We start from the raw sequence: 17,444 nt of genomic DNA, 5'->3' as shown, positions 1-17,444 counted from the left end.
ACCACAACGCGGTATAGTGATTGCTTTTTGATCTTCAGAAAGAACCCTGTTCATTGAATCCGATTCAACTAAAGTTGGAGAAACTGACACCCACCAGCCACCTGTGTGCGAAGCACGTCGGTAGAACCAGTCTCGCGTAAGCATACGTGTAATGTCGGTCTGGGCCACTTCATCCAACAATACCACCAAATCAAGAAACAACTAGTGATGGCAAGCAATATGTATATACCCACGCCCACAACTCCTTTGTGTTCTACTCGTGTATGTAACATCTACACATAAACCTAGCTCGGATGCCACTGTTGGGGAACACAGTAATTTCAAAAAAATTCCTACACACATGCAAGATCATGGTGATGCATAGCAACGAGAGGGAAGAGTGTTTTCCACGTACCGGTAGACCTTAAGCGGAAGCGTTATGACAACACGGTGGATGTAGTCGTACGTCTTCACGATCGACCAATCCTAGTACCGAAAGTACGACACCTCCGTGATCTGCACACGTTTGGCTTGGTGACGTCCCACGAACTCACTATCCAGTTGAGTGTCGAGGGAGATCTTCGTCAGCACGATGGCGTGATGACGATGATGATGCTACTGGAACAAGGCTTCACCTAAGCATCGCTACGATATGACCGAGGTGGATTATGGTGGAGGGGGCACCGCACACGGCTAAGAGATCAATGATCAACTTGTGTGTCTATGGGGTGCCCCCTCCCCCGTATATAAAGGAGTGGAGGAGGGGGAGGGCCGACCCTCTACTATGGCGCGCCCTGGGTAGTCCTATTCCCACCGGGAGTAGGATTTCCCCCTTCCATGTAGTAGCAGCGTGTTTGGCAGTTTGAGGGGATGGGCATGGGAGTTTTGAAGGGGGAGTTGGCTAAGGGATAAGACATGGGGAGTGGACTACTAGTCCTAGTCCCACGTTTGGGTTGGGATGGGAATTAGTCATGGGAATTTAACAAAAAATTACATTCCTCTGTTTGGTTCAGCGGTGCAGGAATGGGAGTTATTGAGGAGATGTTGAGTATGTACGAACCAGCCTTGGGCCTTTTGTCTAGGTTTGCAATGCAACATAGGCCAAAATAAAATGACGGTCAGTACAGAAGCCATCAAAACTGGATACAAACAGATTATCCCTTGCATTGAAACTATTTTGTATAGTGGGATATTAAATGTATTCCTTGCAGGAAAAGTTTCTTATTTAAGCAGAATATTGTATGAACCGAGAAGCTATGCCATTCTGAATAAAAATATATGATAAGTGTATATATAGCTTAGTGGCCTAAATAGGATAGCAATAACCTGCAGGTTATGATAGTTTTGACATCTCCCAGAAAAAAAGTAAGACAAAAAGAGTACATATAGCTTACCAGTAACATCAAACTGAATATTGTTACCGCCATTGCAATTCATAGCCACAAAATTGTGTTCAACTGAATGCTTGCAAGACTTGTGTTTATACAGCTCTCCAGGAGAATTACAAGGTAATGTGGTATTTATATAACAAACAACAGTTTGTATAGGAGAAGACGATGTACAAATAAAGTGGCAAAAATCAAATATTGTTACTGATGAGTTTTCAAGTAAACAAGTAATCCCAACCTAAAAATATTAAACTACCAATGCAGAAATGTAAATCTGGATTTTCACTTATTTTTTGGCTGCCTCAAGCTCCTCACGAACAAACACCACTTTGTAATCATCACGTAATTGTGCCGGGGGTCTAATCCACGAACACCTATGGGACCGGCGGACCGAGTCCCTTTCGGTTCGGCGGGGGCGAGGGTCGCACGAAGAGCAGATCGAGGCGAAGCACACGAGCAGTTTACCCAGGTTCAGGCCGCACGGATGCGTAAAACCCTACTCCTGCTTTGTGGGTTGTATTGAGTTCTTGCTCGGGAGAGCGGAGTGCTACAGTACACCCCAGCAGCTAACGAGACCGAGCGTGAGTGTTCTCTTCCTTTCGGAACCTCCCCCCCTACGTTGCGCATGGGCCTCCTTTTATATGCTTAAGGGGTCACCGACAGGTGGCAATGTAGACAAGGGTAAAAATGGAAAGGTGTTGCGGTAGGTGCAACTACCTGCTACAGTGTATCATACCTAACCCTGACGGCAGGAGACAAGGGCATTAAATGCCCGTCTGTGTTGCCCAAATAGTGCAAAAGGGACCGTCAGGGACGCCACAGCACGCCACGATGGCAATCTTGTCAGCGCCGCTTGCCACCGCGCACCCCTGGCTGCACAGCCTCCCGCCACGTATGCCTGGAAGGGTCCCAGAGCGACACGTTGGTGGATGTGCTGGAGCGCGGGCACAGAGTGGGGGCTTGCCACGGTCGTTGTCTTGTCGCGTCCGGGAGCTTGTCGCTCACCGGGCCTTGCCGGGACACGTGGCGCATCGCGGCAAGTTCCTTGAGATGCCTTGGTTGGCCTTCCCGGCAAGCTCCTCTTACCGGGGTCTTGTCTCCTTGGCTTGGATACTTTGTCCTTGAATGGCTCCAAAGGAACCATGGAGGATCTTGGTGGACACCCGGCAAGCCTTGCCGCGGGATGCTGCGACTGCCCGTGCACAAGTTCGGGATACTAGGGTACCCCTACTCTAGTACACCGACAGGAGCCCCCGGGCCTGGTCCATACACGGTGCCGAGCGCTGTTGGGCCAGGCCCAAAACAGGGCACGGGCACGCGCGGCCTGAGTTACACCGTATCTTTCTCCGTATCCACCGCGCCCTCCCCGAACGGCACGCGTTTAATGCGGCGTCGTGGGAGAGATCGTGGGTGGTTTCTTTATTCGGAAAGGCGGAATGTCCGCCCCCTCCCTCTTTATAAGCAGGGGAAACAGGGGTAGTTCGCCCATTCGCCGGTTGCTGTTCCAATCTCGGAAACCTCCACCGCTCCCCCGTCTTCCCAAAGCCGAAGGAGAGCAGCGTCCTGCCCCTCATCGCCACCAGCACCACCGACGCTGTCGACCTCCTCCACCACTTCCGCCATGGCTCCGAAAGCCGACAAGGGGAAGGTTGTGAAGTCGACCGAGGCGCAGCGGCTTGCGGCGCTGCGGAAGGAGCGGGCAATCTTCCCCCCCCCAAGCTCGCCGCGAGGGAGCTGAGGGAGAACTACTACCTCTTCTGGTCGACGGAGACGCGAGTGCATCCGCGCACGAAGGTACTCCCAGCCGCCGCTTGGAAAATGGCTCCAAACGGATATCCTTTCTTCTCCTTGTTCTTCTACTGCGGGCTCTGCCCGCCTTTCTCTAAGTTCTTCTATGATATTATGAACACCTACGGGTTCCACCTCCTTGACTTCACCCCCAATGCCGTTCTGGCCATGGCAGTTTTCGCACATCTCTGCGAAAACTTTGTCGGAGTCCATCCCAATGTAGCCCTTTTCCGCCACTTCTTTATGCCCCGAGTAGAGAGAGGAGAGCCTTTATCCGGCGGAATCGCCTGGATCTCGAGGGCCGGCAAGAAGGACACTTATCTGGAGGGAGAGTTCCGCGGCAAGTGGGAGGAATGTTGAGCAGACTGGTGCTGGATTGTCGAGGAGAACCCGCAGCCATTTACCGCCCGGCGCCAAGCCCCAGTAGCACGCGGCAGCGATTGGAGTGACGTGGCCCCGGAAGATGACAGGCTTAAGATTGCCGTCACCCGGATCCTACGCCTTAGGCTTGCCGGGCTCACTGTAGGCGCTGTTGGCACAGATTTTCTTCGCCGCCGCATTGCCCCCTGCAGGAACGGGGGAGGCCCGCCTGGGAATTCAAAAATGCGGCGGATATCATGAGGCTGCGTCCGGGCCTCAACTTCAACTTCACTGTTCTGGAGCTTAACGCGATGCTCCAGGAGCTGTTCAAGTACGACCCTCAATATCCCGAAGTGTTCAGGTTGCCGGGGGGCGTCGTTCCGCTGTGCAACAACTCCTCGCTCGACCGCATCCGTGCAATGATGCCGCTGTGCGATTCGCATGGAATTGTCCCAACTTGGCAAGAGCCTGCAGACGACGTCGTGCAGGAGTTCTTTGACGGCTCGGTGGAAGTGCCGGTCCGTGCCGACGAAAAGGATAGCCTCACCCGTGACACCACCGATGCGGAGATGACACGCATCGCCACTAGGCTGGAAGAGGCAGCGGCAGCCGCAGCCGCGGGCGAATTTGGATTCACCGTGGAGGAGGCAGATTCAGCAGAGGCGGCAAGCCGTGCCGAGCGAGAAGAGCGCGTCGGCGAGAAAGAGCTTGCCGGGCATAACGTCGAGTCGAGCGAGCCCGCCAAGGATACGAGCGGCTCGCTGGAGATCAACTCCTCTTCCTCCTCATCTTCAGGCAGCTCGCCGAAAGAAGAGCATCCATCCCCACCAAGAAGGCGTCTTCGCAAGGCCGGGGACGTAGCGGGGCAGCGGGCAAGTGAACAGCCGCCGCGCCGCGCGACACGCTCCACCGCGACAAGCACTGTTGCTGCGGGAGCATCTCACGCTGCTGCGGCAACTGGAGCGGGGTCCAGCCGGACCACCGTTCTTCTCCTGCCGCTTCTCACGCCGCGGCGGCAGCCGGAGCGGGATCGTCTCAGACCACCGCCACTGTTCCCGCCAAGCGGCCAAGGGAAACTACTCCTCCGCCTCCTCGCGCCGGACGTGAGCCGGACTTCGACTTCTCCGCGTTCAGCTCCGACGAGGAAGAAGAAGAAGAGTAAGATTCTCTTGTCGTGCTTGCAGTTCCTCAATTCTTGCTGTTTTGACTTGTATCTCATTTGCCTTACTCTGAACTTATTCCTTTTCAGGACTCTGGCCCAGAGAGCAGCAAAGAGAGCCAAGGTCCCGGTGATTATCATCGAGGACGAACCCACTGCGACAGCAGGGGGTGCGTCCGAGACAACCTTGCCGGACCCGACAACTTTTCTCCAGAGCAGCCCCCAGCATAAGTATATGGTTCGCTTTCCGCTGTGAGGCGCGCATGGATACTCTGTATTTGCTGATATCTGACTGTTGGTTTGTGTAGGAGCAGAGCAGCCCCACCAGGAGCGCCCGGAGGCCACCCCCGAAATGCCAAGGAAGAGTCCTCCGGTAAGGGAGAGTTCTCCGGCAAGGGAGAAGTCTCCGGCAAGGGAGAGCTCTCCGGCAAGTGACAGCACCAGCGGCCCTCCGGCGGCGGGGACCACGACTGCAGAACCCGGTACAGGTAATCCTCTCGCTTCAAAACTTCCCTTGGGTTCTTCTTCTTTTGATCTTCTTTTTTGGATGTTGGCTTGACTCTTCTCCCTTTTCCGGCCGTCAGACCTATCTGCTGCTGACGATCCCGCCAGCGCAGAGGCCGCCAAAGCTGCCGCCGCAGAAGCAGACGGGGGGTCTGGCGATCGCACTGACGGCCCTGAGGCCGCAGGAGCGCCAGGCGCTACATCGACCGCTGACCCGTCCGCCGCTGCCGCAGCGCCAGGCTCCGAAGAGCCCCAGCCAGGCGTCTACTTGAAGGCCGGCAATGGCGTCTTCATCAACCTCCCCTGGGCGTCAAGCTCCAGGGCGCCGGTTGAGGGAGAGAGCTTTGACGGAGAGGTGCTCGCCTCCGCTGGGCTGACGCTGGTTGATGCGCCGAGCAGCAGCAGCAGCGAGCCTGAGGAGGAGCGGTTGCTGCGGAAGCTGTTGTCGCTCTATCGCGCGCGGCAAGCCAAGCTGGAATCCCGCGAGGCGCTTGTCGCGAAGGCGGGAGCGGACATCGAGAAGCACGCGGAAGAGCTTCGGGGTCTCCACCAGGAAGCTCTCCGGTCCCTGGCAGAGGAGCGGGAGCAACTTGCCGAAGAGCAGAAGGCCTTCTTCCTCGAGAAGGCCGATGTTGAAGAGCAACAGCGGCTTGCCGCTGAGAAGCTGTCTGCGCAGGAGGGCGAGCTGGCACAGCGGAAGGTCAACCTCGACAGCCACGAGGAGGAACTTGCCGTGCGTGAGCAGAAATTCGGCGGAGCCCTTAAGCAAGCAGAGGATGCTGCCGCAGCCGCCGAGGCCGCCAAGAAGGAGCTGGAGACCAAGGTGGCTCAGCTAGAGGCCGATCTCAAGGCGAGTGGCGAAGAGCTTAGCGCCGCCAAGGACTCCAACGCAGATCTTGAGTTGAAGCTGACTGCTTTGACCAAGACGCTGGACGGCGCCAAGGAGCAGGAGGCGGCCTTGAAGGAGGAGGTCAAGGCCGGCAAGGCACTGCTGGAGAGTTCCGCGGCCGCCCAGAACACTTTTAGGGAGACTGTGAAGCACTGGACGGAGGGGCTTGCGAGTGTTGCCGCAGACGGTGACAGGGAGCTGGCGCAGCTGGGGATGGAGAATCTCGGGTATCCCTCCGACGAGAACCTCCAGCCCAGCGCCAAGCTCACCTTGTTCTTCAAAGGCGTGGCGACGGCCTTCCAGCGACTCCGGGAGAGGATCCCAAAGCAGCTGGCCGACGAGTCGCGCAAGATCTGTGCGGGAGCTCTTCAAAAGGTGCTGGTGAAGGTGGCCTTCCGCAATCCGGGCCTCAACCTCACCAACGTCCTCAAGACCCTGCCGCCGGATGCTGATCTGGAGGCGCTCAAGACCCTTGTCACACCCATTGTGGACAAGGTCAGCGGGATCAAGAGGATTGAGGGCGATCGCGTAGACTAGGCCGCCCGTTTTCTTCTTTTCTTGTCGCTGCTGGTCATGTTATGAGAACAATCTGTTAGAGCCGCGACAAGCTACCTTGTAATATAACTCTATTCTGGGTAATGATTGCAATGTTATTCCCTTTACTTGATTCCTCCCTTTGTATGTTTTTACCCTACGCTTTTAGGGAACTTGCCGGTGCAGGCACCTTAGCCGCGAGCGCTGAGTGCGGAACGTCAGCAGCCTGCTGGCGGTGCCGTTACCGATAAGAAACCTTGTCGCAACTAGTCGCAGCTCACTTAAGTTGTTGAGCGGACTCGAAACAAAGTAAGGGCGCAACTAGCTACGGGTTGGTTCCTTCGCGCACAGGTTTTCCATACAAAGTGCGGTCGTTCAAGGGAGATAACTTAAAAATTTAAAAAATCTGATTGCTCAAACTTTGGCAACTTATCTTTTCTTTTGTTTGCTTCCCGGTAAGGCGAAATTTTCTTGAACGATGCCTGGTCCATACCATTATCTTCTCCTTTCCCCCCGGCAAACTTGTGGGCGAGGGAACCTTCCTTTCCTTGAGAAAAGAAAAAAGAAAGAAGAGAAAATAAAGATATGGAGCCTTACGGCTCGTTATTGCTTACCGGGGAGTAGGTGCTGCACAAAGTGTCAGATCACATATGCAAAAAATAGAAAGCATGAAATTGACAAGATGTGCGGAGCACATGAGCTTTATGCACGGGGTCTGCGCCCGGCTTTGTACAAAGGATTACATGCAACAGCGGCAAGACTTGTACAAAAGGTGGTTGCCGGAACAGGTTCCGGCAACCGCGCCTTACGGGTAAAACTTACGAAGATGCTCAATGTTCCAGGAGTTGCTCACCGGAATGGCATCTTCGGTCTCAAGGCGGACAGCGCCAGGCCTAGTGACTCGTTTCACCCGGTAAGGGCCTTCCCACTTCGGCGTCAAATTGTTGGAATTCTTGGCGGACTGAACAGGCCGAAGAAAAAGGTCGCCTTCCTCAAGACTTTTGGCGTTAACTTTGCGGCTATGGTAGCAGCGAAAAGCTTGCTAGTAGCGAGCAGCTCGCACAGCGGCCTAAAGACGGTCTTCCTCGAGGAGTAGCGCATCATCTTGTCGCAGCTGCTCTTGCTCAAGCTCATCATAAGCGAGCACTCGAGGTGACCCGTATACGAGTTCCGTGGGGAGAACTGCCTCTGCTCCATAGACTAGAGCGAAAGGTGTCTGGCCAGTGGCTCGATTTGGCGTCATCCTGATCGACCAAAGAACCACCGGCAGCTCCTCGATCCAGTTTCTTCCGCACTTGTGTAGCCTGTCGAAAGTCCTGGTCTTGAGCCCACGCAGCACTTCAGCATTTGCCCTCTCCGCTTGACCGTTGCTTCTCGGGTGAGCAACAGAAGCGAAGCAGACCTTGGCGCCAAGATCTTGGACGTACTGCATGAAGGTGCGGCTCGTGAATTGCGTACCGTTGTCGGTGATTATCCTGTTAGGGATCCCGAAGTGGCAAACAATCGACCTGAAGAACTTGACTGCTGACTGTGCTGTCACCTTCCTCACTGCTTCCACTTTCGGCCACTTTGTGAACTTGTCGATTGCAACGTACAAGTACTCAAAGCCCCCGACTGCTCGGGGAAAGGGGCCGAGGATGTCGAGCCCCCAGACCAAAAATGGCCAGGATAAAGGGATCGTCTGGAGAGCTTGAGCTGGTTGGTGTATCTGCTTGGAATGGAACTGGCACGCTTCACACTTGGTTACTTGTGCAGTTGCATCCTGGAGGGCTGTCGGCCAAAAGAAACCTTGCCGGAATGCTTTGCCGGCAAGTGCTCTTGCGCCAATATGGTGTCCACATATGCCTCCATGTATCTCTGCCAACAGCTTTTGTCCGTCTTCCCGGTGAATACACTTCAATTTCACACCGTTGAGTCTTCTTCTGTACAGTGTCTTGTCGACAAACTGGTACATACTTGACTGCCGGGCTACTCTTTCCGCTTCTTCTTGCTCTTCGGGAAGTTCTCCTGTCTGAAGGAAACGGACAATCCGCCGTGCCCATGCTGGAGCTTGTGGCTCGACAACAAGGACTAAAGGCAAATCTGCTGCTGCGGGAACATCCGCTTCTACGGTGAGAATCTGCTGCTCTGCCGGAGCTTGACGTTCCCCGGCAAGCTTGCCGGAGCAAAACTTGTCGGGAGCTTCTGCTTCAATGGAACAAACCCTAGGGCTTGCCGGAGCAGACTGCTCCTCAGCGCTCTTGGCATTGATCTTGGGGACCTTCTTGGCGGCGGCTTTGGGAAGCTCTGCCGGCAAATAGTAACCAGAAATCAACTTCCTCTTCTTGCTCTGTCCAGTTGATGGCGTTACAAACAGTTGAGTCAGCTTGAGCACAAAGATCCCTGGTTCCACAGGTAACTTAAGTGCGGCGCACTTTGATAGGCCGTCGGCAATGGCGTTCTGAGTTCTTGGAACATGCACCATCTGTAGGCCATCAAAGTGCTCTTCTAGCTTTCTCACTTCGTCGACGTAGGCTTCCATCAACGAACTATGATAGCTCTTGTTTACTTGGCGGACGACAAGCTGCGAGTCTCCCCTGACAATGAGCTTCTTGATCCCAAGGTCTGCCGCGATCCTGAGACCAGCAAGCAAGCCTTCATACTCTGCAGTATTGTTTGTTGCTTGCTCCTTGGGAAAGTGCATCTGGACTACGTACTTGAGGTGCTCTCCGGTGGGTGCGACAAGCAGCACGCCAGCGCCGGCGCCTTGCAGCGAAAAGGCACCATCAAAGTACATCAGCCACTCTTTGCTTGCTTCCTTGACGGGGATGCTCGTTTCTTGAATTTCTTCATCTGGTGTTGGCATCCATTCTGCTATGAATTCTGCCAATGCACTGCTTTGGATAGTTGAAGTACTCTCAAACTTGAGGCCAAAGCTTGACAGTTCCAGTGCCCACTCAACAATCCTGCCTGTCGCTTCTGGATTCTGTAGTATCCTCTTCAGCGGAAAGCGAGTGACAACTGTGATCTCATGTGCTTGGAAGTAATGGCGCAGCTTTCTCGAGGCCATGAGAAGGCCGAAAAGCAATTTCTGCACGCCAGAGTACCTTGACCTAGCCCCCTGCAGAAGGGAACTGACAAAGTAGTCGGGGGCTTCTACCTGGCGCGCCAAAGATGCCGGGGGTCTAATCCACGAACACCTATGGGACCGGCAGACCGAGTCCCTTTCGGTTCGGCGGGGGCGAGGGTCGCACGAAGAGAAGATCGAGGCGAAGCACACGAGCAGTTTACCCAGGTTCGGGCCGCACAGATGCGTAAAACCCTACTCCTGCTTTGTGGTTTGTATTGAGTTCTTGCTCGGGAGCGCGGAGTGCTACAGTACACCCCAGCAGCTAACGAGACCGAGCGTGAGTGTTCTCTTCCTTTCGGAACCTCCCCCCCCCACGTTGCGCATGGGCCTCCTTTTATATGCTTCAGGGGTCACCGACAGGTGGCAACGTAGACAAGGGTAAAAATGGAAAGGTGTTGCGGTAGGTGCAACTACCTGCTACAGTGTATCATACCTAACCCTGACGGCAGGAGACAAGGGCATTAAATGCCCGTCTGTGTCGCCCAAATAGTGCAAAAGGGACCGTCAGGGACGCCACAGCACGCCACGATGGCAATCTTGTCAGCGTCGCTTGCCACCGCGCACCCCTGGCTACACAGCCTCCCGCCACGTACGCCTGGAAGGGTCCTAGAGCGACACGTTGGTGGATGTGCTGGAGCGCGGGCATAGAGTGGGGGCTTGCCGCGGTCGTTGTCTTGTCGCGTCCGGGAGCTTTTCGCTCACCGGGCCTTGCCGGGACACGTGGCGCGTCGCGGGAAGTTCCTTGAGATGCCTTGGTTGGCCTTCCCGGCAAGCTCCTCTTACCGGGGTCTTGTCTCCTTGGCTTGGATACTTTGTCCTTGAATGGCTCCAAAGGAACCATGGAGGATCTTGGCGGCCACCCGGCAAGCCTTGTCGCGGGATGCTGCGACTGCCCGTGCACAAGTTCGGGATACTAGGGTACCCCTACTCTAGTACACCGACAAATTTGATGAAAAGTTCGGTCTTTCCAGCATCACCACCAATGACACGAACAACCATGACAACCTCTTCAGTAGTGAGACCTTTAAGATTTTGGAGAATCTCAAGTAACTTGGTTCTGTTGGCTGATGTTTGCTCATGAACTTGTGCTTCATGCATAAATGCCCTCTGTAAACCATTCATGGTTTTAGCATTCTCCTGCTTTGCTTCCAGGAACTTTGCAATTGTATTGGACACACTTATAAGACCCGACTCAAGTGCATCATCATCAATATATGTTCTCTTCCGACCAGGCCTAGAACTACCAAGTGGGTTCGTGTTCTCATGAGATTCAGGAAGATTCTCCTTGGCATGTTCGCTAGTAGGTTGTGTCTCTGCCGTTGATCCAACTTCTGGAGTTTCTTCTTCTCCAGGACCTTTAGCACTACCTCCTTTAGCCAAATCAGTAGCATATACCTCACATAACTTGTCAAAGTTAACCATAGGCTTCATGTAGAGAGAACCTGCTCCCTCACGGGACTTGAAAAAACATGAATTTCCATTAGAAACTTGAGTACAATCGAAAATCACATGAAACAAAGCTGATTTATTTACATACTGAATGAATATACTGTACCTTTGCCCAGCCCATATACGTCTCCCTATCTCCAGTTACCATTTTCTTCTCATCATCCCATCCAAACCCACTAGAAATTTGCATAATTTCTAGAACATAAGAAAGTTGCTTCTTCAAAATCATAACCTTAGACTTGATATGCGGATCCGCTTTGAGATCAGCATGTGGTAGTACTTTCGCCATTTCCTTCTCAATGTAGGTCAGATATCCGGACTTGTGACCGGTATCTACTTTCCAAGAAGAATCATTCATGTTATATAGAATTTCAATAAGTAACTTCTCCTCCTCCGCTGTCCATGTTCTCTTGTCTCTCTTTTTTGATGCAAACTTGCTCTCCTTTGACTTGGTATTCTGATAGTTTCAATATGACAATAAAATATGTGTGTACATAAAGTAAAGAATATAGATGCTCATATAGGAAATATGATGTTCATTCATTAATCATTCTCTCCTATCATTACAGAATAGTGGATGAACTCAAACATAAGCCACTGTGACATATGGGAGAAAACAAATAGCAAAGAAAAATGATTGGACACACATATGTTGATGAACAAGCACTTAATGTCCTACAACTAAAGATGTACTACATGTATCAACGATCTTGTCTTTTTGCTATCCACGCTTTCCACATTTCATCAACTAACTTGTCTCTTTTCTCAGTCCACTGTGAAGATGTTTCGTTGGACTGAATGAGATCCTCATATTCTTGCTGCTGCTGAAGGCGTAGCATGTACTCATCTAGATATTGCTCACAGGGATCAACACGCATTTGTTGTCGTATCAGGTTGTGAATATAGCAGCATACTAGAATAATATCAACTTGTGTATCAAAAGGATAATAAGAGGGGTTCCTAATGATAGCCCGTCGCATCTTGAGCAATCCGAAAGTCCTCTAAATCACATTTCTAGCTGACGAATGCAGCATGTTATACAATTCCTCTTTTTTTTGTTGGGTTTTTTTTCCAATCATTTAGATGGTAGCGTTGCCCTCTGTATGGAGCAAGAAACCCTTCACAGTTCTTGTACCTAGCATCAACTAGATAATAGCACCCTATGCAATTGAAACGTACATATGGGTTTGTTAGCTATGTATACAACATATATGTCTAACAAACATGGACCATTTTTGTATTATCTCTTACCCCGAGGAACCTGAAGGCCATTTGATTTTGATAAAACATCTCGAAGGACCCTCCCATCAGCCGCAGATCCTTCCCAACCCAGATATACATAAATGAATTGCATGTCTGGCACACATACACCAAGAAACATTTGTTGCAACTTCATTCTTTCTTGAACGAAATCTTGGTTTGTCAGTTTTGGGCACATGAACTTCTATATACGTCCCATCTAAGGCACCTAAACAGTTCTATATTAGAAAAACAATGTGTTAGACCATGAACAAAACTAGACCTACAAGTGTTTTTATGTGAAAATATTAGTTTGATACCTTAAAGTACTTCCATATTCCATCCGTGCAATTGGCTGGAATTGGTCGAGGCTTCTTAAGCAACACTTTCCAGAGTTTCAAAACTGCGCCTAGCACTTCATGGAATTTGCAACTTACTGACTCAGGTGAACGCTGGAAATCATGATGGGATTGCTCGATTTTTTTCATCATGTGCAACTATGTGAAGGAACATGGCAACCGTTTCTTCCACGCTCATGTGCCTAGTATCCTTTAACCCACCTATTTTTCTTACCAACGAACATAACACTCTGAAACAACACCTATCCATCCGTAGTTGTAAAATGCATTCTGTATCACTTACTTGTATCTTGTTGTTCAGGGTTTGTGCTCGAGTTATCGGGTCATACCAAGAAGGCTTCCTAATTCGACGCATCCTATATCGAGCCCTCCTAAGTAACATCATGAAGATTTGCACTAGAAGATATAAAACTATAAGTATTTTCACTCTGTGTTGTCTCAATGTGTGCCACAAGATTATGCTTTCCCGATTTGTTGGTGGACGTGCCATGTCTGTGAACAAAATTAGGTAAGAGTACCACACAATCAGCTATAAGAAATATGGTAGAATACAATAAATACCACACAAATGTAAAAGCAATCAAACACAGCCAAGCAACAAAGCAACCAGGAAGTCACACATGAGCAACCAAGGAAAATAAAGCATGGATAAAATAACTTGTTTTTTTAGTAAAGTACCTCTGCTGGAAGTTTATCCTTATTGCCCAGACCAGATCTTGGATCAGCGGAAGTATTTTCATTGCCTTTATGTTTAACATAGATCTCGGCAAAGTTGTGTTTCTTTGCAAAGTTCAACATCTTAACAACAGAATTGTCATCATGAATTAAATCAATTCCTTCATCAAGGCTACATCCAGGGATTGTATAATATAACTCATCACCATCCTTGAAACCTATGTCTTTAGCCATGCGAACTAGACGAAAATACAATGTACGCTCACTGTCACAGTCTCGAAAAATAGACAATTCACCACCATGATAAGTAAGTGGTCCTTCAATTGAAAATGAACCCCCATGATGCATTTTGATATGGATTAAATCCCCCTCCATTCTGTATGTATATAAGGCCTTAAAATATATGAATCAAATGGTTGCGTAGTACATAATTGTGTAATCAATACTAATTGATACTGATTATGCAATTCGTAATCCCTCACCCAATACAAATTTCCATGTATACTGCCTATTTGCTGCACTTTAACTATCAATTTATTATCAATCCCAGTGTGTCAATGCGGATGCATTTGTCATCAAAGCAAATGCTTAGGCACGGAAAACTACTCTTTTTGAGTTCACATGTACTCTGTAGACTGAAACAGAAACATTTTGTAGATAAGAAAGATGTAGATCTTTCAAAATGTTGGCTGCAGAAATTTGACATGATTTTAACATAGTACAGCAGGAAGAAAGAAGCAGTGTGCAGCTTAAACTGGTTCTGTGTACTAGCAAACAAGTATGAATTGACAACAACAAGAGCAAGAGTGTTGATTTTCCTAACATATCAGTTCGTATGTAATTTTCTCCAGTGAATACCTATAGCCATGTTCGAGTATTTCTCTAATAAAATTGAGATGCTAAGTTGGACAAGTAGACAAGGAGAGAGATAACTCTGAACATAATTCTGAAGATTCAAATGAGTAAGTTCATCAGTACCTCTTGTTCTTTGACCAAGATATGCAACAGATAAACTACAAGAATGAATATTGTATGCCTTAATCGGATTAGACATGAACATGGAGAAAAGGGAAATTACAAAGGGAATAGATCTGGATCGATTTGTACAGAAAAGCTAAAAGAATCAGATTTGTTTTGGCATAATCTGATCAGTTGAAGTTCATGAGGGCAAACGAAATAGGCTCCCAATTAGATGGCAGGATTTGGATGAAATTTAGACAACAAATTGGTATTGCAAAAGAGCAACGGGATTACCTGACCTCTTCGCCCCGCCGCCTCTCCAGATTGAGAGAGATGGTTAGGGCTCTCTATTCCACGGGAAAGAGATGACACATCGGGCTTATTTAGATGCGATTTCCCGCACATTACAGAGGATTTTCGCACGCTTCTTCTTTCCGTGGCTTACGGAGCGGGAGCAACGAACTAGGCGATAGTTTTCTTTCTCTCGCTTCCCATTCCCTCGATCAATTACCAGGGCCCCCGTGGGAAGAAAAAAGGGGGAGTTGGACCCGTAACTCCCTTTCCCTTGCCCTCTTTAATTCCCCTGTCCCGTAGTCAAACAAGGGACTTTAAGTCCTGCACCCTCCTAATTCCCATTCCCTAATAATATTTTCCCCCAAACAAACACGTTGTAGGAGTAGAAGAGAAGGAAAGGGAAGAGAGAAGAGAAGGAAGGAGGGGGCACCGCCCCTCCCCCCTAGTCCAATTCAGACTAGGCCTTGGGGCGCGCGCGGTCTGCCCTAGGCAGCCCCTCCCACTCTCCCCTAAAGCCCATTAGGGCCCATATACTCCCCGGGGGGTTCCGGTAACCCCCGGTACTCCGTTTAATGCCCGAACTTACCCGGAACCATTCCGATGTCCAAATATAGTCATCCAATATATCGATCTTTATGTCTCGACCATTTCGAGACTCTTCATCATGTCCGTGATCATATCTGGGACTCTGAACAACCTTCGGTACATCAAAACATATAAACTCATAATACCGATCGTCACTGAACATTAAGCGTGCGGACCCTAGTGGTTCGAGAACTATGTAGACATGACCGAGACACGTCTCTAGTCAATAACCAATAGCGGAACCTGGATGTTCATATTGGCTCCCACATATTCTACGAAGATCTTTCTCGGTCAAACTGCATAACGATATACGTTGTTCCCTTTGTCATACGTATGTTACTTGCCCAAGATTTGATCGTTTGTATCTCAATACCTAGTTCAATCTCGTTACCGGCAAGTCTCTTTACTCGTTCCGTAATGCATCATCCCACAACTAACTCATTAGTCACATTGCTTCCAAGGCTTGTATTGATGTGCATTACCGAGAGGGCCCAAAGATACCTCTCCGACAATCGGAGTGACAAATCCTAATCTCGATCTATGCCAACTCAACAAACACCACCGGAGACACCTGTAGAACACCTTTATAATCACCTAGTTACATTGTGACGTTTGGTAGCACACAAAGTGTTCCTCCGGTATTCGGGAGTTGCATGATCTCATAGTCATATGAACATGTATAAGTTATGGAGAAAGCAATAGCAACAAACTAAACGATCATCATGCTAAGATAATGGATGGGTCAAGTCAATCACATCATTCTCTAATGATGTGATCCCATTAATCAAATGACAACTCATGTCTATGGTTAGGAAACATAACCATCATTGATTCAACGAGCTAGTCAAGTAGAGGCATACTAGTGACATTCTGTTTGTCTATGTATTCACACATGTACTAAGTTTCCTGTTAATACAATTCTAGCATGAATAATAAACATTTATCATCGTATAAGGAAATATAAATAATAACTTTATTATTGCCTCTAGGGCATATTTCCTTCATTCCGATCAACAATATGTCATCCACATATAATATCAGAAATGCTACAGAGCTCCCACTCACTTTCTTGTGAATGCAGGCGTCACCGTAGGTCTCTATAAAACCATATGCTTTGATCACCTCATCAAAGCATATATTCCAACTCCGAGATGCTTTCACCAGTCCATATATGGATCGCTGGACGCCCCTATTGACGTCCATATGGATCGACAAAACCTTCTGGTTGCATCATATACAACTCTTCTTTAAGAAATCCATTAAGGAATGCGGTTTTGACGTCCATTTGCCAAATTTCATAATTATAAAATGCGGCAATTGCTAATATGATTCGGACTGACTTGAGCATCGCTACGGGTGAGAAGATCTCATTGTAGTCAACCCATTGAACTTGTCGAAAACCTTTTGCGACAAGTCAAGCTTTGTAGATGGTGACATTACCATCAACGCTAGTCTTCTTCTTGAAGATCCATTTATTCTCAATGGTTTGCCGATCATCGGGCAAGTCCACCAGAGTCCGCACTTTGTTCTCATACATGGATCCTATCTCAGGTTTCATGGCCTCAAGCCATTTATTGGAATCTGGGCACATCATAGCTTCTTCATAGTTCGTAGGTTCTCCATGGCCTAGTAACATGACCTCCAAAATAGGATTACCATACCACTCTGGTGCGGAACGTGCTCTATTTGACCTACGAGGTCCAGTAGTAACTTGATCTGAAGATTCATCATCATCATCATTAGCTTCCTCTCTAGGTTGTGAAGGCATAAAGGGAACAGATTTCTCTGATGTGCTACTTTCCAAATTGAGAGAAGGTACAATTACCTCATCAAGTTCTACTTTCCTCCTACTGACTTCTTTCGAGAGAAATTCCTTCTCTTGAAATGTTCCATTCTTGGCAACAAAGGTCTTGCCTTTGGATCTGTGGTAGAAGGTGTACCCAATTGTTTCCTTAAGGTATCCTATGAAGAAGAACTTCTCCGATTTGGGTTCGAGCTTATCGGGCTGAACCCTTTTGACATAAGTGTCGCAACCTCAAACTTTAGGAAATGACAGTTTAGGTTTCTTGCCAAACCATAGTTCATACAGTGTCATCTCAACGGATTTAGATGGTGCCCTATTTAACGTGAATGCAGCTGTCTCTAATGCATAACCCCAAAATGATAGTGGTAA

General features: G+C 49.2%; 1 protein-coding gene across 1 annotated transcript; it reads right to left on the bottom strand.

Moving 5' to 3' along the window:
* Positions 1-1,653: 1,653 nt before the first annotated feature.
* Positions 1,654-13,807, bottom strand: LOC125506791 (uncharacterized). The gene is made up of 4 exons (XM_087525061.1): positions 13,436-13,807; positions 11,266-11,616; positions 10,660-11,168; positions 1,654-1,717 (listed from the first exon to the last, which is right to left on the bottom strand). The coding sequence occupies exons 1-4, from the start codon at positions 13,805-13,807 to the stop codon at positions 1,654-1,656; spliced, it is 1,296 nt and encodes a 431-aa protein (XP_087381187.1).
* Positions 13,808-17,444: the final 3,637 nt, after the last annotated feature.

Source organism: Triticum urartu, chromosome 5A (assembly GCF_056163025.1).
Source record: "Triticum urartu cultivar PI428250 chromosome 5A, HENAU_Tu73, whole genome shotgun sequence".
NCBI lineage: Eukaryota > Viridiplantae > Streptophyta > Magnoliopsida > Poales > Poaceae > Triticum > Triticum urartu.
Note: the sequence above shows the minus strand (reverse complement) of the source record. Positions and strands in the feature narration are given on the sequence as shown.

Excerpts from the sequence above, each read along its gene's own strand:
- LOC125506791 (XM_087525061.1), bottom strand. The coding sequence starts at position 13,807 with ATGGAGGGGGATTTAATCCATATCAAAATGCATCATGGGGGTTCATTT. Across the intron at positions 11,617-13,435 it reads AGGATAAACTTCCAGCAGAG|AATACCAAGTCAAAGGAGAG; the intron begins GTACTTTACTAA and ends TGAAACTATCAG. Across the intron at positions 1,718-10,659 it reads GGAAAGACCGAACTTTTCAT|ACAATTACGTGATGATTACA; the intron begins CAAATTTGTCGG and ends TAGACCCCCGGC.